Source organism: Cupressus sempervirens, chromosome 9, assembly GCF_028749045.1.
Source record: "Cupressus sempervirens isolate cs-2001-9-10 chromosome 9, ASM2874904v1, whole genome shotgun sequence".
Taxonomy (NCBI): domain Eukaryota; kingdom Viridiplantae; phylum Streptophyta; class Pinopsida; order Cupressales; family Cupressaceae; genus Cupressus; species Cupressus sempervirens.
Genome location: NC_143126.1, coordinates 166,540,232 through 166,564,613, shown reverse-complemented (window position 1 = coordinate 166,564,613; position 24,382 = coordinate 166,540,232). Strand labels below are relative to the sequence as shown.

The 24,382-nt window shown below is 34.8% G+C and overlaps 1 protein-coding gene across 1 annotated transcript in view; it reads left to right on the top strand.

Moving 5' to 3' along the window:
• Positions 1–24,382, top strand: part of LOC149538026 (RNA-binding (RRM/RBD/RNP motifs) family protein) — a 100,545-nt gene that overhangs the window by 2,922 nt on the left and 73,241 nt on the right. Inside the window, exon 2 of the mRNA XM_089799423.1 lies at positions 23,096–23,158. Coding sequence (XP_089655549.1) covers positions 23,096–23,158 — 63 coding nt within the window. The remainder of the gene's footprint in view (positions 1–23,095; positions 23,159–24,382) is intronic.

Below are 24,382 nucleotides of genomic sequence, written 5' to 3'. Positions count from 1 at the left end.
AGCCTCCTGCAACAATTTTTCAAGTTTTTGCAAGCAAAATCATCAGTTAAATTCTATCTGAAAACATTACTGCACCAAAGTTACTGTATGGGGAAAAACTCTTCAAACATTTGAGCAGATGCTGCAAATTTGTTGTACCCCTGTTTGATTTGGGGTCAAGGATACTGCCTGGAGGACATGCACATTGAGTGGATTAAATGTTAGCAGAAGCGTAATTATGAATGACAGAGGCTGAGAATTATGCCAGGCTGGAGAAGATGAGGGGAAAACAAATAACAGAATAAGTTAGATGTTAAACTTTAACTGCAATGCACAGTATTATTATCCAAGAGATACAATCTGAGATGTTGTACATATTGTTGCCTAATCTATTCCCCTGATCTATGTCACTGCAACTGTTTGTACTTAGCAACTATGTCAGGACAGGTGCCACTGGACGTGTGTGGCAAATGTTTAGAAGAATTACATTGCCGTGTTGCTCTGATGTGTTCTGTAGGTGATGATTGTGTTGTTGACAGAGCAACAGAGGGCTTGTCTCAGTACAGACAGAGTTGTGTATCCCCGAGTCCTCCAAACCCTTGAGAAGCATTAATACCCATTGTGTCCAATTGCAGAATGAGACGTGGAGATTTCTGAGCAATTTGCACTTTTGTCTACCCCTGTCCTTTGGAAGGAACTTGTTGTGCTTCCATTATTAGGAAGAGGGTGTCTCTTGTTGGCAAACTTAGATGTTGATTGTTGATGATCTGGTTACTATTGCTTGGGCTGGCACATAGAGGATTGAGTTCAATTGAAATTAGAGCCTTTGCAGCATTGTAGATTTCAATAGAGGTGGCTAGTGATGGCGTGAGAGTTTTGAGTTGAAAACAAGCTGCACAACAAGCTAGGCAGGAAGATTGAGCTCAAAGGTGGTGTCTAATCCTACTTACTTGGTGATGTTATAGGGCTCACAATGCACTGGACAAGCTTGTGGTGCTGCCTGTACTTTGTAGTTATGTTCTATAGAATGGTTTGCATATATTGCTATATTTGTTTAATTTGTGTGATGAATTTGACGGCTTTGTCAACTTTGTCTTAAGATAAGAGTAATTGATGCTAAGGATAGTAGCACGGGATAAGCCCTGTCATTCAATTATAGAAGTTGAAATTGGAGTAACATGGAAAGGGTTGTGGTTTGTAGAGTTGGGAAAACCTTTTCCATAGTTGTGCTTAATGAAAAGTAGGCTTCCATCCCATGTGTACTTCTTGAAGTAGTACATTTGAAGAAGGTGCAATATTAATCCTTTTACTGAAGGAAGTAGATCAACATTGTGCCCGTCAATGACCAAATTGCCATGTAGGAGTGTCTCAAAAACATGGGGGTTTCATTAGAGATGATGGCGAATGGAGATCCAAAATGAATCCATACATTTTGAAAATACAGTTGTGTTAAATTCCAGAGATCGATGCTGCAAATGTAATGGCACTGCCTATTCAAGGTATGTGTATTCCAAATGCAACATCCTCTTAGATTTATATATAGAGAGAATGGACGATGAATAGACATGTTCCTAACAAATTTAATCTCATATATATATATAAATTTTTCTCATATAACAACAGTGTAACACGGGGACGCGTCCCCCCACCAAAATCGGGCCGCACCCGAGACGGGGGATAGCATCTCGGGCAGCGCCACCTCCGCCGTAGACGGCAAGATGTCTCCATGTTCCCTATGGGTGCAGGGGGACGTGAGGGGGGTTGTTGGGACGTCTCCTGCGGCAACAAGATGGGGGACATTAAAAATAAATAAAAATAAGGCATTAATTAAATAAATTTTTGGTTCTATTTTTGTTATAATGGGATGTGGGGCCCATTCCTTCCTCCTCCTTTGTTCAAAAGCCTTCTATTCTTTATTTTTATTCACATTTGCATTTCTATATCTAAAGACTGATATATATTATAAATTTAAAATTATATAATTTGACACTCTTTCATTTGCTGATGTTCAGTGTTCATTGTTTGTCATTCGATCATGAATCATGATGTTCCAATTCAAAACTTCAATGCAATGTTCAATGTTTAAGTTTTTTACATCTTTATATCTTATATTGTATAATTGTAGTACATCTTTTCATAAATAGCATTTTAAGTACCATATGTATAGTATAACTATATACACCCCTGCTCCCCCCGCCACCCCCTCGTCCCCCGTCATTGCCCCCCCGCCGGCCCCAAATCAAGGCCCCTTTGTCCCCTCGTCTTGGAAACTTGTCCCCCCATCCCACCGTCCCCCCGTCTCACAGGGCGATGTAATTATGTATAACAATGACCTCATATCTCAATATAAAGAACACACACACACACACACATATAAATTATATCTCATATATAATATATATATAGGTTTATCTTACTCTATCAAACATCAACACTCCATCTTAGCTTAGAAGAATAAACACATAAGAATAAATATTACTTCAACATAATATTACAAATAACAATTTTAAGGATATCTCAGAAGATTTCCACCATTTGATATCGCATTTGATATCATGAGTATTGTTCTTCCACAATATCAACATATGATATTCACCAAGTACCCAAATAAGGTTTGATATCACATTTGATATCAAGAGTATTGGCCTCCCAGAACATTAATGATATTCACCAAGTACTCAAAAGGTTTTGATATCACATCTGATATCAAGAGTATTGGCCTCCTAGAATATCAATGATATTCACCAAGTACTCAAAAGGTTTTGATATCACATCTGATATCAAGAGTATTAGCCTTGCATAATATCAACAATATTCGCCAAGTACTCTTTGGGTAACGACCTTCCATAGTGTTGAGATGCAAGACATTCACCATATACTCAATTTGTTTGATCTCATAATACAAGTTATTGTAAGATCGTCACCTTACAATAACTTCTGCAAATACAAGTGACATCATTTGGAAGTTGTCACTTCCTCATGATGTACACACAGGGTAGGCCTATTAAAATCACATAGGCACGAGGTATATTCATGAATCACAGTCCTCTTGATTGCTACAATTTATTGATCATTGGAGAATCCATTTGAACATGGTTTACTCCCTCTGAATCAATGAGACTGAGATCACCAAAGGTTGACTGAATCACATCCTTTGTCCGCTCCCTCTCTTTCAAGGTTGCCTTTAATGTAATGTCAGGCTCCCCCTGAATCTCAATCTCCCTCTTCCTGCAATAACATTCTTGGAGGAAAAGATCAAGGCACATAGATCCTTTATGTACGATTTTGATGCTTATGTGTTCGACATTCAAGATTGACTTCAAACTTTTCAAGAAGTTTTATTAACTAATCTTTATCATCAATGACTATCCATGTCTTTCTCGTGAGTCCTCTTAATATCTTCCCCGAGCTTTCAGGTATAACATTTAATCTTCGTTCTTCTTAGCCTTTGATACAGGTTGGTCTTTTCCGTAAGACTCTGGTTACCATATGTTTCAACCCGTAACTTATATGTGGGGAATTTTGCCGCTGCTGGTTAAGGACCTTCGTAGATATGTACAACTTCCTTTCCATGACATTTTAAGAGTAGGTTTGTTCGTTGTCTTCCTACTTTCAATGCCCATATCTCTTTCTAAGTTTGATCTATACGATGATCCTAAACTATAAACATTTAATCATAGGTCAATTTGTATGATGGATAATATCTCCTTCCCGTACAAGATTTGTCTTATTACCTTAGGCAATGATCAAAATGCAAGTTACGCTGCCTTTCTCCTTTCCCTCGTGACAATAAGGTAATACTATGGCTCAATCACATGTCGATACTAATGGTTTTAGAATAGAAATGATATTACTAGTATGGGCTAACACTTATGATCGATACTTTGACTTCGTTAGCAACTCAACAACATAAGTTTCACAATTCCATATTCATCGGTAAAAACTATAGTTGTTGTTCTCTTATCTAACAAAATTTGCAGGCTGTGAGCATTTAGTATTGGCCATGTTACATCTCCTTAGTACATGATCTGTCTGCCCCATGATGAATAGCTATTTTTGAATAACTGTTGAGTTTTGCCATAATATACCCACCAATCCATTATGTCAACATATGCTGAGAAGGGAAGGACAATGTTTGATAAAAGATGTTGGCTGATCATCATTTCTATGTCTGGGACTTCGTTCTGTTCTTCCATTGTTCGCATTCTATCTGCTTAGTATATAATTCCCTCCATGTTTTGCACATGTGTTTACATATTGTTCCAAATTTGTCACCATCCTCCTCTCTGTTTTGACCTAATTTCACACCATGTTTGCAAGCTTCCATTATTCAAATACTTGTTTACATTTGCAGTTTGGCTCTGATACCATGTTAAATTCCAGAGATCAATGCTGCAAATGTAATGGCACTGCCTATTCAAGGTATGTGTGTTCCAAATGCAACATCCTCTTAGATTTATATATAGAGAGAATAGGCCATGAATAGACATGTCCCTTCATGGGACATGTCTATTCATTAATCAGATAATTAATAATAATAACAAATTTAATCTCATATATATATATATATAACAATGACCTCATATCTCAATATAAAGAACACACACACACACATATAAATTATATATAGGTTTATCCGACCAAAGTTATCAAACATCAACAAATTGAACTATTTCTAGAGATGAGGTGATATTTGGAAAAGATATAAATTAGATGCAAAGAGTGAAGCATGCATATTCATAGGAGACTAGAAATATGACATTATATGAAGTTTGATATAGGAGAAAGCCTATAGCAGCACACTTGAAAGTGTTTGGTTGCTTAGCTTATGTTCAAATAGATATTTGGAAAAGATATAAATTAGATGCAAGGAGTGAAGCATGCATATTCATAGACTATAGTGTTAAAACCAAAGCCTACAAGTTTTATTATCCTCAAGGTGGGAAAATCATTTATTCAAGAAATGCTATATTTGTTGAAGGACGAGTCTATGTTGATCACTTGAAGAATGAAAAGAAAGAAAGACAGAAATAATAAGTCAAGAGATGATGAAGGAAGAAGAGATTAATGATATAGGAATAAACAAAATTTGAGAGCTTTAAAGTCACTAAAAACAAAGAAGTGAGAGGAATTGTATGTTTTTGCAATATAAAGTACAAAATTGATGGTACAATTGAAAATCTTTGACGTTAGATTGACTGAAAAAAAAAACTTCAATAATATGACATGGACTATGAAGAATCATACACAGTTGTAGCAAATCATGACACTATAAGATTGATGTTATCATTAGTAGGATGGAAAGTATAATAAGATAGAATCATTTTTGCATGAATACATTGAAGAGGAAGTATATGTGGATTATCCACAAGAATTTGAGGAAGAAGGTAAAGATGGATATGTTTAGAAGTAGAAGAAAGTGAGGTATTTTTTGAAACAAGTATTAAGAACATGGTATTCAAATAAGTTATATTTGGTTCCTAGGAAATGGACATGTGAGAAGGAAGAATAAGGCTACATATATTTGAAGAAGGAAAGCTATGAAATAATTCATGTATGTCAATATTTTGATGATCTATCTCATAAAAAAAGTTGAAACAAGATGAAGAAAGAGGCAATGATGAAGGAATTTGAAATGACAAATTCAAGTTTGGTGCAATATTTTCTTTGTATAGGGGCATGCCAATCTCATGGTAAGATCTTTATTTGATAAGCTACATATGTGCAAGCTATGCCTTTGAAGTTTAATATGCTAGATTGTGAAAGAGTGGATGCACTAATTGCATGTGGAGAAGAACTATTGAGAGAAGATGGATCACTACAAGTAGACGAAGGAAAATAGAAAAGTTTTTGGAAGTATAATATGTTTGATACATGGCTAAATAATTGTCTTTGAAAAAAAGGTCAAGACCTATATATATTTTCTTTATACTGAAAAGCAAATTACATAATATAAAAAGGCCCAAGATTGGCCAGATTTTGCATATAGTATCAAAACCTTTGACATTACTTTACTAAACTAAGCACAAAAACTACCCCACCAATGAGCTTCCATTGCCTTAATCTTAACGAGTACATTAGCGGAGATAGGTAAAGGAGTAGATCCCTTGTCACGAAGCACACATTAAGGCCTTTAGAAGCACACAAATCTTCATGGTTAATCTCGTTTTCACAAATTTATCACTTTTGTTTTGCAACACCAAGTCCTTACTAATTGTAAAACTTAGGGGTAATTTGAATTTAGTCTTAGAATTTATATTCTTGTTTATAAGTTTTTTTGTGAGTGCTTTGGGTTTGCATAGAGCCCATAGGTCATCACGGTTAGGGTTTTTGGCACACAAATTGAAACGCTTTTTTTTTGATTTTTTTAAAATATTGAACTATTAATTTTCTTACCATGGGGGGACACTTGGAAGTTCCAAGGTCGATTATGAGATTTCATAGAGTTCCTTGAACATCTTTGAAACGAGGAGAGTTTGGAGGGGGATGTGTACTTGTGGAACATTAAGATTTTGTGACAATGTTTTAGCAATACAATTAAGTAAGAATTGAATATTTCACGGAAGGATAAAACACATGGAACTGAAGCATTATTACACGAGTGTTAATAAATGAGAAGAAAGTTTAAATTTAGTTTTGTAGGTTAGAAGAATAGTTGGCAATTGTGATGATTAAAGGATTAGGAAACATAATACATTTAGATTTGAGGTTAAAGTTGTAGATATAAACATATAAAACCAATGTGGAGAATGTAGGAAAATTTAATGTGAAATTAGAGAACATTTGTTGGATGAAACATGTTGATAAAGTGGTTGTAACAAAAGCTGATGTTGATGAAGTGCTATTGGTAGAATTAAATGATGTTGACAAAGTTGAACTACTACTGCTAAATTTATGTAATTTGTTGATGAAGTCATATTGCTGCTAGAGTTTCTGGAAATTCAGCATCAAGCATGTTTGAAATGACATATAATCCAAGATAGATGTTGGCCAAGGATCTAAGAACATTGTGATATGCGCCAAGAAGCTCTGTCAATTAGGAAAGTCTTTTGTGAGATCGAAAAACACAAACTAGTTGAGAAATGTGAAGAATATGAATATCTCACCCAAAATCCGCAAGATCTCAACTGAGGAGTAACAGATCGAGATGCAAACCTAGGTGTAGGTTCAACATGATGCCAAGAACATGTCACAGGGTACACAACTGAAAATGATCCAATTTGAAGGAATGCCACAACAAACACTGCGACTGGTTGGACAGGAACAAAAAAGAATAAATTGAAAAGAAATGTTTTTGGTTGATGCAAGATTGCCTAGAACCCTTGATGCTCCTGCATTAGACACTCGAGGTTATTGGAAAGTGAACCTCTCACTTTGTTGGGGCTATAGGAAAATCGAGATGATCAACCCTAGACTCTAAGAAATCCATGAAGATTCTTTCACAGGACTGTCCTTTCATTTGACAAGATACTCTTTGTATTGCTTACCTTCTAGTGCTTCTACCAATTTTGCTTCCCAAGATCCCTTATACCTCTTCTGTTTGCTTATGATAGTGTGCTCCAAATCTGATCCATCATTTTAACTAAAAACTATCTCGTGATACTCATATAGTCTGTAACATTGAATATACACGATATGCCTGTCCTCTGGTAATTTCATTTCATATGCATTCCCTGAATCAGATCTCCTTAAAATCTTACATGGTCCAAACTTCCTCATCTTCAACTTGTTATATGTCTCAACAAGAAATCTACCTTTCCTCTAATATAGCATCACTTCATCTCCTACTTGAAATTACTTATGTCTCCTCTTTTCATCAACTCTCTCTTTGTATTCCTGTTTCATGTTTTCCAAATGTTCTTTCACCAGAACATGTGATGCCTTCGTGTGCTCTTCAAACTCATCTCCTTCTACACATCTCTTCACTTTATGATTGATATACCTTAATTCTGATAGTCCTTTAAGTATCATGCTCGTTACAATCTCAAGTGGTGCCTTCCTTATACTCCTCTTCACTGAATTATTATATTCAAACTCTGCCTAAGCTAGTACTAAATCCCATTTCTCAGTCTTCTCCCCAGTCAAATTTTTTAACAAGTTCCCTAAACTTTTATTTACTATGTCTATTTGTCCATCTATTTGTGGATGAAATGAAGAACTAAACTTCAACTCAGTACTTATCTTTCTCCAAAGTGTCCTCCAAAAGTAACCAACAAACTTGCTATTTCTATCTGAAATTATGCTTCTAGGTAACCCATGTAATCTCACAACCCATGTAATCTCACAACTACTATAAAAAACAAATCATCTACATGCACTGCTTCTGTAGTCTTCTTACAAAGTATGAAATGAGACATCTTGGAAAATCCATCCATGGCCACAAATATAGAATCATTACCTCTTGGTGTCTTGGGCAATCCAAGTATGAAATCCATGCTAGTGTCTTCCTAAGGTCTAGTTGGTGCTATCAAAGGTGTATACAATCCCACATTCTAACTACATCCCTTAGCAACTTGATAAACTCCACAAATTTTCTAACATCCTTATGAATTTGAGGCCAAAAATAATTTTCACTTACCAAAGCCATTGTTTTCTCGCCAATTGTCCAACTGATCCTCCACAATTATTTGCCTTAATCAGATTATTCCTCGTTGAACTCCTAGGTGAACAAATTGAGTTCCTTTGAATAACATACCATCCAAATTGAAATAATCTAACCACTTGCTTTAGTCTGCTGCAACAGGTTCTTTGCAAGCTTTCCAAGGTTTTGCAAAATCAGGGTCTTTTTCAAACGAGGTCTTCAATTCATTAAATCTCAACACTTTAAACTCTCATTTCTATCAACAAATTCCTTCTCCTACATAAGGCATCAACAACTCTAATTGATTTATCACTCCAATGCTTCAACACAAATGTATATCTCTACAAGAATTCTAGCCATCTCATGTGACTCTGATTCAACTTACCTTTTCTGTTCAAACATTGTAATGCTTGATGATCAATGTACAACACAAACTCTTTAGGCAATATGGTGTAGGAGCACCCACATAAAATATTTTGGACGTGATTTCTGCATGAAGAATTTATCCCAATTTTGTCATTATGATAAGGTATGTTATTGGGATTCGTACAAATCATTATGTGGTCATTCTTCCCCATTCTATTTTGATCTAGAGTATTCTGTAAGCTGTTCTTCCTATTTTGTAATAATCTAGAATGTTCTGTAGACTGTCTTAGCAAGTATAAATAGAGTTTTAGGTTTAGGTTTAGGTTTAGGGCAAGTTTTTGGATATGAAATTACGGGAAGAAGAAATTTGTAGGAGAGCAAGTGTATTTACTGTTCATTTGATGAATTGATTAGAAGAACAATTATTATCTATCTCTTTCTGGTGTTGGTTCCTTTTGATTTGGCTTCCGTTGAATTTATCTCTGCATCATTTTTGGTATCAGAGCTTGGGGAAAGCTCCTAAGGTGCTTGGGAAAAGCTTGGGGAAAGCTTTTGGATTTTGTGATAGGTTGAGGAAAGAACTTGTAAGTGTGGCCAAAAGACTAGGTTGAGTGGAGAGAACCTAGAGGAGATTTATCTCATGATCAGAAGATACTATTCGATGCATGGGTTTCATATTGGTATTTTCAGAACAAGAAGAAGGAAGAAGCAAGGAAAAGAGCGCAAGAGAAAACGAAGAAAAGAGAAGAGGAAGCCATAATAGATCAAGAGATAAAAGAACGAATGGAATTTCTAATGCAGGCACTGAGAAAGCACGAAGAAAATTTAGTGCGACTAAAAGAGGAATTGCAGAAAAATATGGAAAAAGAAAATACAGATTTGGAGCATGAACCAATTCATATTACAGAAGCCTGTACGGAGACATTGGAAGAGAAGAGTTGTCTGTTGAAAGAACAATCTGATCACATTGATGCTGTTATACCACATGAACAGATTGATGATGACATACCAAATGAACACAATGATGCAAATATACAAGGTGAGCAACAACATGTTTTTGATGAAACTTATGATACAGAAGTTCTCGAAGATAGAAAAGAGGTTGAAATGGTTGATGAGCATTGTGATGAAACGGTTCATAAAGAGCTGGATGTGACGGTCCTTAATGCAACCAAGAAATGGCATTTGAAGTTAAGAAAGAAGGTGGTCTAGCCTATCAAAAGGATACTAGCAGCAAGGAAGAAGACTTGTGATGAAGCTAAGAGGATAGAGGAGGCTCCAATGGTGATGAATTTGTCTCCAAGCATGGAGCTATTGCAGCATAAAGACATTACAGCAAAGGACGCAGCAGTTCCTACAATAACCCAAATTGGTGAAGTCATATTTAATGAGGTTCCATCTAATCCATTCATTGTAGGTTTGCAAGAGTTCTATCTGAATATGGCAAAAGTTTACGCACATATGACAGTTGATTTGGATACTAGTCAAGAATACAAACAACAAATACCAAGGAATTGGAAGATAAGAAAGAGGAAGGACAATCCAAGGGACTTGGATTCTATTGTCCCTGGGAGTATGGTGCAGGAGCACCCACATAAAATATTTTGGACGTGATTTCTGCATGAAGAATTTATCCCAATTTTGTCATTATGATAAGATCTTTTATTGGGATTCGTACAGATCATTATGGGGTCATTCTTCCCCATTCTATTTTGATCTAGAGTATTCTGTAAGCTGTTCTTCCTATTTTGTAATAATCTAAAATGTTCCGTAGACCATCTTAGCAAGTATGAATAGATTTTTAGGTTTAGGTTTAGGTTTAGGGCAAGCTTTTGGATATAAATTACGAGAAGAAGAAATTTGTAAGAGAGCAAGTGTATTTATTGTTCATTTGATGAATTAATTAGAAGAACAATTATTATCTATCTCTTTCTGGTGTTGGTTCCTTTTGATTTTGCTTCCGTTGAATTTATCTCTACATCACAATAGATAGTGTGTCCACTTCTTCAAGGCTTGAACTATGGCATAAAATTCCTTGTCATAAACTGAATACCTTTTCTTTGCATCATTCAACTTCTCACTGAAATAAGCAATAGGTCTACCTTCTTGATTCAACACTACTCCAATTGCATTCCCACTTGCGTCACATTCCACTTGAAATAATTTCGTGAAATCAAGTAGTGTAAACACTAGTTCTTTAGTTACGTTTTGTTTTAACAACTTTAGCTCTTATTTGCTCCATTTGTCCACTTGAATTCCTTCTTATCTGCTCTCATTGGCTCAGTCATAGGACTAGAAATTGAATTGAAATTCCTAATGAATTTTCGGTAGAAACTAGCCAATCCATGAAATGATCTTACCTTTGCAACACTTCCAGATGTAGTCCAATCAACAATTGCTTTAACCTTCTCAAGGTCCATCTTCAATCCCTCGGCAAATATCACAAATCCCAACTACACCATCTCCTCCTTCATGAAAGAACACTTCTTGATGTTTATCAACAACTTCTCCTCCCTTAATCTTTGCTTTGCAATATGCAACAAATGATCCTCTTTTTCTTTTCTTAAAATCAAAATGTCATCTAGGTAAACAATAAAAAACTTACCCAACAATTTCTTCAATACCTCATTTGTCAACCTCATGAAAGTGCTAGGTGCATTGGTCATGGTCAGTCGAAAAGGCATCATTAACCACTCATACAAACCTTCATTTGTCTTGAATGTAATCTTTCACTCATCTCCTCCTTTGATTTTGATTTGATGATATTGACTTTTTACATCAATCTTTGTGAAATACTTAGCTCCACTCAAACAATCCATTATGTAATCCATCCTAGGAAAAGGAAACCTATGCTTCACTATGATCCTATTTATGGCTCTTGAATCAATACACATTCTCCACTCTCCATTATTCTTAGGTGCTAATGTTGCAAGTACTGCACAAGGGCTCAAACTCTCTCTAATTAAACCCTTAACAATATTTGCACTTGTATATTCAATTCTCCATTCTTTGTAGGTATCATCCAATGTGCTGCTTTGTTTGGCAAACTTGCTCTAGGGATTATGTCCACGCAATTACTAATACTCCTCACAAGTGGTAATCAATTAGTCTAGGTTAGACTTCTTATGGATCAAAGGATAAGACATATTTTCTTTTCTCAAGTAATCCAATAACTTTATTTCTTTAACTAAAAAAGCTTTGGTAGAAATCTATTTCTCAGGGGTCTTTACTAAAGGCAACAATACTTGTTTCATCCCAATTGCGAAAATAACATACTTATCAGAGCTTGTCTCTCATACTACCATGGTCTACCCAACAAGATATGACACATTCATAGGCATAATATCACAAAGAACTTCATCATGATAAGATCCAATTTTCAGTTTCACCAAACATGGGTCATTTACTAGTACCTTATGATCATCTTTTAGCCATGCTATCGCGTAGGGGTTTGAATGCTCAATCTCTGCAACTTTAACTCTACCGCCAACTCCTCGAAGGCTAGGTTATTTGAACTACCATTGACAATGATCACTTCGCAACATTTATCTTCAACTTTACGTCTTCTCTTGAACAAACTTTTCCGCTACAATGGATCTTGATCTATCTCTTCACAACATAAGGCTCTTCGTACATTAGTGCTTCTCCATCTTTAGGTTGGTTCAAAGATTCTATAGGTTCTTCCTCCAGTAAAGCAGATCTACCTTTTTTCTCTGTTCTCTTACTTGAATTCCCTGTCATCTATCATATAGCTACTTTGTCCACCATGTATTTGGAAATCAATGTCATTCCTTCGGTATGAACTTTCTTTGTTGAATTTTGTCTTGTCCTTATTTTGATTCCCATAGGAATTCTAATTCCCATAAGATCTTCCTCCAACAAATGTTCTTCCTCGCTGAAATCTTCCATCTCTACCTCTTTGTCTTCATTGATGTCTCTTGTTCAACTTTTCTTCAGCTTTCATGGCATATTGATAAGCCTCTTCCACACCCTTTAACTTGACCAAACTGATGTCATCTTGTAATACCATTCAAATATCTTGCAACCCTTTCAACATCACCATTTCTATGGCCAAATTTGATATCCAATTTTCTAGAATTCCTTGTATACTCCTTCATACTTGATTCCTTTTGCTATAGTTTCTACAACTTTGTAAAGAAATTTACTTGGTAATCAACATGTAAGAACTTAGCCTTTAATTTATTCACCATTCTATCTCATTATCCCAATTTCTCCTTGTTGATTTGCAAATGCTCCCACCAAAGGGATGCATGCTTCACTTGTCCCTCAAATTCAAAGTTCTTTTCTATCTTTATGATTGAATCAAGCAACACATATGAATCTAACTTACCATCATAATTAGGTGGATTAAAATGGGGTTTTGTATTCACTCCAGTTAGGGCTTGCAGTAGTCTTTTATCTCCTTGTCTAAGGATTGGTTCTTCTTCGTCTTCATCCTCACTCACATTGTCAATGTGTCTACCTCTTCTCTAAGTCATTTCCACAACATCCAATCTGCCTGCTATTTGTTTCAACATGTCTATCATGATTGGATTTGCATCTCTCCTTCCACAAACTATCTTGTGGAAGTCCTTTGCAATTGTGGGTCAGATCCTCACCCTACTGCCTCACAACAAACCAATTTATGGTTTCTCAACCTTTGGAATAGAAATCAACTTTCTCAAGGAATGAAAACTCACCTTGATACCACTAGGTGAAGTCACAACAGGAGGGACAAAAGAGATTAGTCCAATTTGTGCAATGAAGACGCATAATGGAAACAACAAGATTCAATTGAGAGAAAAGCAAGATCTACCTTCAGATAATCAAAAAATCATTTACAATTGGTTTGCAATATACATTCTTACATTCGAGGCAAATATTCACAATTACAGAATGAAATCCTTACAATCCTTCATATTGAACCTTCAGGAGCTCTTGTTCTAACTAGCATGCCTAACAAAGATCAACTACATCAATTTATAGAGCCTTCACATAATTGAGTTGGCTAGGAAAGATACATTCTCCGAGATATGGAAACTGTATTACAAAATATAGGCCAGGACCCAAATCATGAAGAACTCCATCAAGCACATTTGAAATGACACGATTCAAGAGACATGTCGGTTAAGGATCTAAGAACATTCGCCAAGAGGCTTTACTGATCAAAAAATTCCTTCACAAGATCAGTAAACACAATCTAGTCGAGAAATGTGAAGAATAGGAGTATCCTACCAAGAATCGACAAGATCTCAACCGAAAAGTAACAAATCGAGATGTGAACCTAGTGTAGGTTCAACATGATACCAGGAACATGCCACGAGGTCCACAGCTGAAAATGATCCTATCTAAAGGAACGCCACAGTAAACACTGCGGTTGGGAGAATAGGAACAAACAAAAACAAATTAAATAGAAATGTTTTTGGTTGATGCAAGGTTGCCAAGAACCAAAGATTCTCTTGCATCACAAATGCATATTACCTTGGGTGAGACTTGGAGGATGAAATAAAGATGAGGAGGGTAACTTTAATTAGTGATAATATTAACAAAACTCTTGACCGAGGGGCAGAATTCCATCCCCCAGTTAGGATTGTTAATCCCAAGTACTAAATTTTCGCCTTGATGAGTTAGGACAATGAGTGTGGGAATTAGGAGATTTGATAGTGCTACCAATGGACAAGTCACATGATGCAGAAGGAGGCGAAAGAAAAGTCAAGAAATCACAATTAAGGGGTAGAATCCAACCCCTTATTGAGATTCACAATCTTGACTCTATAATTCCAACCAGATTTAATTGGGCTTCAAATTAGATTGCATGACTTATGATTTGGTGTTTTAGAGTTTAAATTCTATCCCCAATCAAGGTCGTCCTGCTTATGATTAATAAAAAAATTAATTTAAAAAGACTTTATTGGCCTAAATAGAAGCAAGCCAGCCCAACCTAGAGTCATGACTCTTGGCTTTGAGTTGACTATATAAAGGGATGATCCAATTCCACTTTCACGAATCAAATCATCATCCTCAAGCAGATCAAACTTGGAAAAGGGAACACCAAATTACTTGGAGAAAAAGAAGCTTTTTCATATTAGAAAGCAGTGATTTATGACTAAAGGGGGATTTTAGGAGGATTTTAAGGGCAAGGTTGAATAATTTTCTAAGAAGTCAGAATTTGGAGGTTGTAGAGGCAAAATTTGGACTTGAAAACAAAGGAAATCATACATGTAGTAAAGGGGAAATCTGGAAGGAAACTAAAAATCAGACCTTAAGAAAATATTCTTCATCAAGTTGGTTTATTAAAGAAAGTTTAATCTAGATGTAATCTTATATCATGCAAGCTTTGAGGTTTCCTTCATTTCGTTTATACTTATCAATTTTGTAGGCCTAATGCAATTGGTCCTTTGTTTTTGCAAGGTAAATATGGAGCAAGGAGATATTCAAAGAGCGAGTAGATGCTACATGATCGATCTTGAGGACTTCAAATGAGGAGTTTTAAAAATTGGATTATCAAAGTGCAAAGTCAAGGCTAGATCATCATGGAGTTCAAGAAAGCAAAGAACAAAGAGAAGGAAAAATCAATATTTACAAGTGAAAGAAATTGTCAGTCAACTTGTCAGGTTCATTTTAAAGGATCTAGCAACAATTTCATCACTTCAAGAAGATGAAGGTCAATGCATCGAAAAAGACATCGAGTTTGCAAGTACAATCAAGTTCAAATCATGACAATGAGAAAGATTCCAGGAACGAAGACGAAATTTTTATGAGAAGATCAAGCAATTTGGGAATATGCTATCACACTTGAATACTTGATAATGTTGATTATCAAGAGATATTTTCCCATCATCAAAAGTTATTAATTAAGTCCATGAGATTAGGATGTTGAGGTGGTTCTCACTTGTCCACAAACAATAAAAGTTTTCCAATTAGACATGTCCACCCACATGTAGTCATATTATACCAAGTGGACATATATTCTCATTGGTTCTCCAAAACATTTTCTTTTTGGCCCACAAAGTGACGCTTTCATGTAATTGGATGATAGTTTGGAAACCCTAATTAGGGTCATTCATTTATCAATCTTGGCCTTTCATTTTAATAGAATAGCTATGACAGGCCAACACCTTCTCATTTGTTAGGAGTTAGAGAAAAGATTTAGTATACAAGAGATTAAGATTAGAGTAGGAGGAGACTTTTTGAAATTGTTGCCATAATGCTATCAAAGTAATTGTTGATTTACTTTGGTCTTTATGGTGGATTACTTGTGCTGTTTTGGAGTATTACATGTTTTCTTCTATTCCTCATTTAGGATTTTATTTCATGTTAAGTAGAAGTAGATGAACGAAAGATATTGTTGAATGATGATTAGTAGCGGAGCTAGTGTCTATAGCTTTTGGTACTTGTTGATTCTAAGTAACACTGTAACGTTAGTCCGAGCCTAAATTGCAAGCGTTTAACTTTTATTGGAAGTGTTTATTTAGATTGTGTCTTCATGGGGTATTTGCATGAATATTGAAAATGTGAAAACCATTCTCGCATCCTTAGAAGATAGCACCCTCCTATGGCTAGTTGACACAACGAAGCAAGGACTAGTTAGAGGCTCACTCCATCATCAACATTGTCTTTATTCCTAGAGTTGGATAGAATTCCTAAACCCTTTCTCCTTTGTACTTTATTTAGTTGGAAGTGTTTGAAGAAGTTAAAGTCAAGTTGATACCCATTGACTGAATAATATATGTCATTTTGTGATAACCAACATATCACATCATAAAACAGAGTAAAGTCCATGAGTATGAAGGAACCTTGAGGTTTTCTCATTTGTATTACGATAATAGATAGTTTCTATTATCTCTGTTTAGTATCTAATGGTTATCTATTGTAATCTTTTGTAAATATTAGAATGTTTCTAATATTTAGTTTTTTGTTTCTAGAATAGAATGTTTCTATTCTGTACGATTGTTTCTTAAGGAAACATTGTTCAGTCTTTTGTATAAATTGATCTCTTGATCACTGTTAATAACAAAGAAATATTTTTCAATTACTTCGTAATATGGTATCAGAGCCAATACTCTAATTTTTTTCAAAAATAATTATAATTATCTGCCTTTGATTTTCGAAATTATTTACATGCATATTTGCTTCCAATTCTCTCTATAATTCGACTAGGGTTTCCGTTATGAGAGATTTGAATCTGCCGACTTTTGAGTCTTGGTGGGTTTTTCAAGAGCTCAACTAGATTGTTGTCCGATTTTTTTTGGGTGCCTCGATTTTCATACCTTGATTCTTTCTGGGTTTTTTGAGCTCTCTTCTGGGTCACCCTTTGAATTTTTCGGGGCTCTACTTTTTGAGGGTTGCATGTACTTGCATGTTGTTTGCATGTGCTGCTTTACCATGCAAAGTCTCAGGTTTTGTCTCCCTTAAAAATTCTGGTGGGTTTTCATAATTTTATTTTCTCAAAGAAATAAATTTCTGATGGGTTTTCATTTTTTTCCCCGAAAAAATAATTTCTTAGGGGTTTCTACAAATTTTCCCTTAAAAATTTCTGATTCTGTAATTCGCAAAGTTGTATGGGATTCCTCTATTGGATTTGTAATTTTTTCCTCAAAAATTATCTGTTGGGTTTTACCATTTTTTCAAAAAAAAAAAAAACCGAAGCTTTGTAATGTTTGGTTTTGATTGATTTTTGACCTCAAAAATCATGTTGGGTTTTGATTGTGTTTTTACCTCAAAAATCATGTTGGGCTTTGATTGATTTTTCACCGCAAAAATCATGTTGGGCTTTGATTGATTTTTCACCACAAAAATCGTGTTGGGTTTTGATTGATTTTTCACCCCAAAAATCATGTTCGGTTTTTTTTGATTGTGTTCTAGAAATCATGGCTTTTTGCGGTTTGTTTTGGAGCATTATGCTCATCTGCAAAGTTTTGGAGCATTATCCAAAGTACCATCAACAATCTTCTCAGCATACATCCTCTGTTCCAGATTCAGAAGGCTCTCGAAAGAAAAACATTAAATGCAACTATTGCCACAAATTTGGGCACATGAAGGTTGAATGTCGGAAGCGCTTAGCTGCCCTATCTAAGCACTCTGGTTCACAGCTCACAGCAAACAGTGCAGAGCACCTTGAGCAGATAGAATCTGCCTTTTACACTTTTTGATAGCTTCGGGCTCTAGATAGTTTAACCATTAAGGGAGGGTATTACGATAATAGATAGTTTCTATTATCTCTGTTTAGTATCTAATGGTTATCTATTGTAATCTTCTGTAAATATTAGAATGTTTCTAATATATAGTTTTCTGTTTTTAGAATAGAATGTTTCTATTCTTTACGATTATTTCTTAAGGAAACATCGTTTAGTCTCTTGTATAAATTGATCTCTTGATCACTGTTAATAACAAGCAAATATTTTTCGAGTACTTCATAATAGTTTGATTACACAACTCAAGAACATTGTTTAGCATATTAACATCCTTATTGAAGAGAGAGTTGGAGATTTGGTGTTTCATTCTTGGAATGCTAAGTATTTGATTTTGTATGTTGTAGTGGAACAAAACTCATGTCAATAGGACCCCATCCCCGAGAACAAACTGAAGCATCAACACCTTTGCTTCCTTCAATGACCATGGGAACCCTCCTTCCAGCCACATGCAATGTCTAGCACAACCACCAAGGTGGGCCCAAACCAGCATTAACACATGTATTTGGCGTAGGCGGGGATTTGAACCTTGGTTTTGATGGAGCCCAATTTTTATGGTCTCCATTTGAGAAATAATGTTGGAGATTCATGATGGAAATATAAGCATTGGTGTCAAATCAAAGATTCAAATTATGAGGGTTTCAAGTATATGCAGTGGAATATGGTTATGTGCAATAATGCTACATATGATGAAATACATTTAAAGTAACAATAGAACAGCTAGAAAGCGAGGGAGATGTTGACCTCACATAAGAAGAAGCACATATAAATATAAATGATAAACATTAGTATATGCAGCAAATTGTATATAGAAGAAATGGATACCAATCTTACAATACAAAGACATTCAAAGTTAGTAAGTGTTCAATCAGTGATGAAGACATTGTGGTTTTAGACAAAGTATTACCAAACCACAATATGGAATCCAAATGAATAAGCAATTGATGTGTCATAGACTCCAGCAGCAATCAAACAGTTTGGTCATGTGATGTATACAGAACAGGCTGATAGGTAACAAATAAGTTTAATGACAGCAACACAAATCAACTGTTTCCAAAGAAGAGATGACCAGTCAAAAAAAGAGAGCAAGAGTTTTTCATTTTTCAAAGTAGTTGAAGGAAGAGTCAACATCCACATCAGCATGAAAGCATGATACTTTGCAATCTTATACAGAGGCAATGTTCTTTTTTAAAAAAGCTATGGATTTTATCAGCTATGACTTACTTGAATGGTTCTAATACTCCACAAACAAACAATGACACAACCATATACAAGGATAGTTACCGTCACAATAATGCTACAGTCATAATAAAACATATGAACGACAATACTTGTGATACCATGTATATGTGTAAGTTTGCTGTGTTGTGAATTTCTGGAAGCGATATCTTCAATGATATAGAAACATCAACACATCTTAAATCCCCTTTGGACTTGGAAAGTAAACAAAGACATTAAAAAGAAAAGACAAAAGACTGTTTGCGAAGGATCCCAAGTCTATTCCGAATACTCTCCAATCATTGATTATTGAAGCTCCTCTTGGTGTGCCCGATGAAACACTTCCATAGAAAGGAGTTTCTCAGTTTGAAGCTTTTTGAAATCAAACCTTCAGACCAGTACCATTGATGACATCCAAACAAATCAGGGAGCAAAAATGAGATATTCGAAGGCAAATATTAAGAAGATGAGTGATGGCATAAAGGTCAAGCACAAAGAGACTCCATGTCAGAAGCAAATATATGCACCTAGTGATTTCTTAGTTAACGGGGAGTGATACCATCCATATCATTTTAGCGATGAAGTCATAGCCCAATGATGTCCTCTGATCACACAACAATAATAATAAACAAATTGAAGATATGTAGCAACAGCCCATGTAGGAGATTGTCTAATATACAGATGACAACATGTATATATATTATCAAACGGGCTATGATTAAATATCAGTAATTTCCCCCAACATTTATAATATGCTTCAGAAACCATATAAAGTAAGGAGTTAAAATATTTGTGAATTTGAGAAGCGTCCGACAATATTGGTAAAAGAAAAATAAAAGAGTGATCATAAAAAAACTTGTATACGGATTATCATCGAAAAAAATACACAACATATATACACAGCTTGAACACCTGGAGATGATGGAATGGTATTTGCCAGCAAACACAAAAAATAATAAAGGTTTGATTTATTACTAATACAAGAGTATATATGATGTGGCTATAGTATGGAGGCATTAACGGGCATCTATATAAATATTAATTGAGAATTAAAGGCTCCAATCTTATGTTAAGGATAAATTATTTTGAAAAGGTGTGATTTTTTTTTAAGAAAGGAAATGACTTTTGAGTTCGAAAAGTCATATTCTTTAGGTATTAAGATATAAATAATAGAAGAGAAACAAGACATATTGGACATTCAAAAAATACATTAGACAAAAGAAGTATTTATAAGAAGAAATATTTTGTTTTCATTTGTAAGGAGGAATAAGGAGCAAAAATATGGCTTTGTAATAAGAATACAAATATTTTTATTTAATAATAAAATAAAAGACCTTTTGTTTATTTTTATTGAAGGCATGGACATTTAAACTAGTAGTTGATTTGTTTTTATAATCATCTTTAAATTCCCTTAAACAATTTAAATATCAGATAAGCGGACATGGTCATTTAGCATCTTAAATGTGATCATCATAGATATAGTGAAATATCAAATTGTTTCCGTATCTGTGTCCAGTTTGTCTCCCTACCAAAGGAGTTAAAAGTTCAATCAGGACCAATTTAAGATTGCGTATATATTTGATTTGTCGCATCTTGATTATTAAATAGTTGACAGTATATGTGCGTAGAATTTTTTAAAGTTGTACGTGAAAATCTTCATTGTAGTTGATTTTGTTGCCCAAATAAGCAAAGACACTGGTCTTTTAAATCATTGAAGTATTATTGGATTTATATTTGAAGTCAAAAAATCTATATCTTCCTTCTTAGAAGCATCAAACCAATTGTTAAGAACCATATACAAAACATTCAATCATTCAACTTGTAATTGATTGAGTTCAAGGACTTTGCCAATTGAAGAACTCACCAAAGCTTAAATTCGCTATAGAAAAGCCTTGAACTAGGCAGTCAATGTTTGAGGTGAAGGTCTACCCGCCTGGTTGTAATGGAGCCTAAAGTGTAGGGAAATCAAGGTGATTCTCGTTCGTTGGCCAGAACTGATTGTGGAATCCTGTTGGAGAAGTGGCAAGCTCTTGGATTTCCAATTTGTGGTTTTGGGAACCAACAGGTTGCACCATTAATAGTGCAACCAAGTCCCCATTACATCACAAGGTGATCTCCTCTTTCATTGTAAGTATTATAGAAAGATAGATTTGTGTATTAGCAAAATAAGTCACTATTGCAGGCTTATTTGTTTAGGTTATGTCACATTTGAATTGATGAAGAATGCAAAAGTATTTGTCTTATAGATAAATGGGAAAAGTTAAATTGCTGTTTCCTTTTGTTGCCGGATTGTGTAAAATTGGATTTAAATAGCTCTGACATCGGAAAGGTTACCTTTTTTGATAGATCTGAAAATGTTCTGGGCATTAACTTTTGTAACCAGTTGGTATATTATTGACAAGCATGAATTATTGATGAGTTCAGAAGCACCAACAATTATTGTGCATGATTTTGCAAGTTGTTATCTGGGGGATTGTCTGTTGGAGGTTTTAATAATGAACTTAAATCTGGATTAAAAAACTCAAATATCCAAAATTTTCAAGGGCAATGCACAAAGCATGCGAAACAGTATATAAAACCTACAGAGGATAAATTTTGTTTTCGGTTGTAACAAACAGACAACCCATGTTGATAGAGGAATATCAGATGCAGCACCTTAACTAAACATACTAGATCAAGAAAGGTATAAGAGATTGGCATCTCTATTTAAGTATAGTGCCTAAAAGTCGAGGTATTGACAGGTTCTTTTAGGATATCCTCTGCATTCATTTTTTTCTTGTTTTGGCTCCAGCATTAGGATTTGATTAAAAGAACCTTCCCTCGCAATAAACAATAAATATATTTTATCCTTTTAGATTACTTTGATTTTTATTTCAAGTTATTGAACAGTTCTTGGACATTCTTTGTATTCATTTTTGCTTATTGTGGCTCCTGCATTAGCATTCAATTCAAGCAACCTTTCCTTGCAATAGGTGACAAATAAATTTAACATTAGCTGGATCATCTATTTTTTAGTTCTATTTAACAGTAACATATGGCACAGTTTTGAACAAAAAAAACATATGGCATAGTTTAACTTCTAAAGGAGACTGGTGTAGTTTACAAGGTTTTTGCTCGGTTTGATATAAATCATTAGTGCACATTGTCTTCCATAAGTTCCTGTCTTATGTTGAGTCATTAATGCTACTTGTTGAAAATCATCAGCAGGACTTATAACATTTTAGTCATTATGCACTTCAGTCCCTTCCAAGGAATCAACTGATGGGACAGGTCACTGGTTGGAAACCTAAAATGTCAATTTAGTCTTTAAATGTTGTGTCAGTACACTCGAAATAACTTGCTTTATGAAATATTTTGGCGAGCTAATCAATATGAATGCTATACTTTGGAAACCTAAAATGTCAATTTAGTCTTTAAATGTTGTTTTAGTACACTAGAAATAACTTGCTTTATGAAGTATTTTGGTTAGCTAATGAATATGAATGCTATACTTTTGAATTTTAATTAAACAATGTTTATTGTTCAAATGTATACATATGTACATTCAATGAGAAAAAGCTAACATTACCTTGCATAATATACCTATATGAAATCTGTGAGTTATGCACCCATTTCTTAACTTCTTTGCAGCTAGTGGTGGTTAATGAATTATTTTCTATTTCATTTTGTTACACTTGACATTATGATTGAAGTATGCATAGTTGTTATCTTTTACAAGGGGCGTGGTTTTTACTTATTTTGATTTGTTTGAATTGAACAGGTTTATGCATTTTCAGTCTTTGCAGACCAGCAGTCTGCCTTAGCTGCAATGCATGCTTTAAATGTAAGAACCATTCTTGATAAGTAAACATTGAGACATTTGGGGAGGAGCTTTCTTTTAATTTGGAATCGTAGTCTCTATTGATTTGATTATGAATACACTTTCTGTACACTAAATATTCTCTGATTATGTAATGAACCTCCATCTCAAATTTGCACGATAACATAATTGAATCCTTTGGAATATATCTTTGTACACGGGTGCTCAGTGTAACATCTGAAAAACAATTATAGAACCGGTCAATTTGAGCTGGTTGATCTCCAAACTGATTTGAGAAGGGCAATATAGTAAAAAATGTGAAAAATATTCTCTAGCAATTTCAGTGACCATATCTATGGGGCCTGCTCAACGAACTTAACAACTTGATAATAACTAGGGTTGTCACAAGTTATAGCAATGCACACATAACTAAAATTTCGTGACTGTCACCAGTGGAATCACAATGTTTAAATGCTTAGTTAATTCATCAAGAGAGATGGGATGTTTCTCATGTGTTGAACTGGTAACTTCCTTTCACAAGTGGTATGTCCTACCAACCTAACAACAGTTGTGTTTGACATGAGGTTGTTTTGCGAAGATTCAAATTATGTAAAAACCTCAAAATTACAAGTAAAATGATTTTAGCATCAATGTATTACACCTCCAATTTTTGTTGGACCAGAGATGGTGCAAAAGGTGAACTATGTTAATTAGCAACAATATTTTATATCAAACTCAACTAAGATTAAATTTGAAGTTGCTTGAGTTGTGGGTTTAGGTACAAGAGTTTGCTAATATTTTACTTCGGTTTGGTGTGGCAGTTTTCATTTCTTACATATATTTGGTACATCGGTTTTTATATGTGTTACATAGTATGGCTGATTATTTGTATTTCAATGTCAAGTGTTAAAGATAATTAGCACAACGGTCTGCCTTCTTTTAATATGCGATTCATACTGCTGGCCTGTCGGATTTGACTAATACTATATCCTTTGATATGTGGGACACTGCTAAAGGGGAAGCTCTGTGTCACCCTGTGTGAAACTAGGGCAAAATAAATAACAACCGCACTGACATAATCAGAAAGCTGAGCAAATTAATAAATGCCGGGCCGACCAGTATTTTAAGCATTGACAAATGATTTAGGAGGGTTGGCCCATATAATTATGTGCTATTTTGAATACGGCCGACCCAAACCTTTTGAGAACAAATTTTAATAATATTAATCTATTTAATAAGGGCTGACTC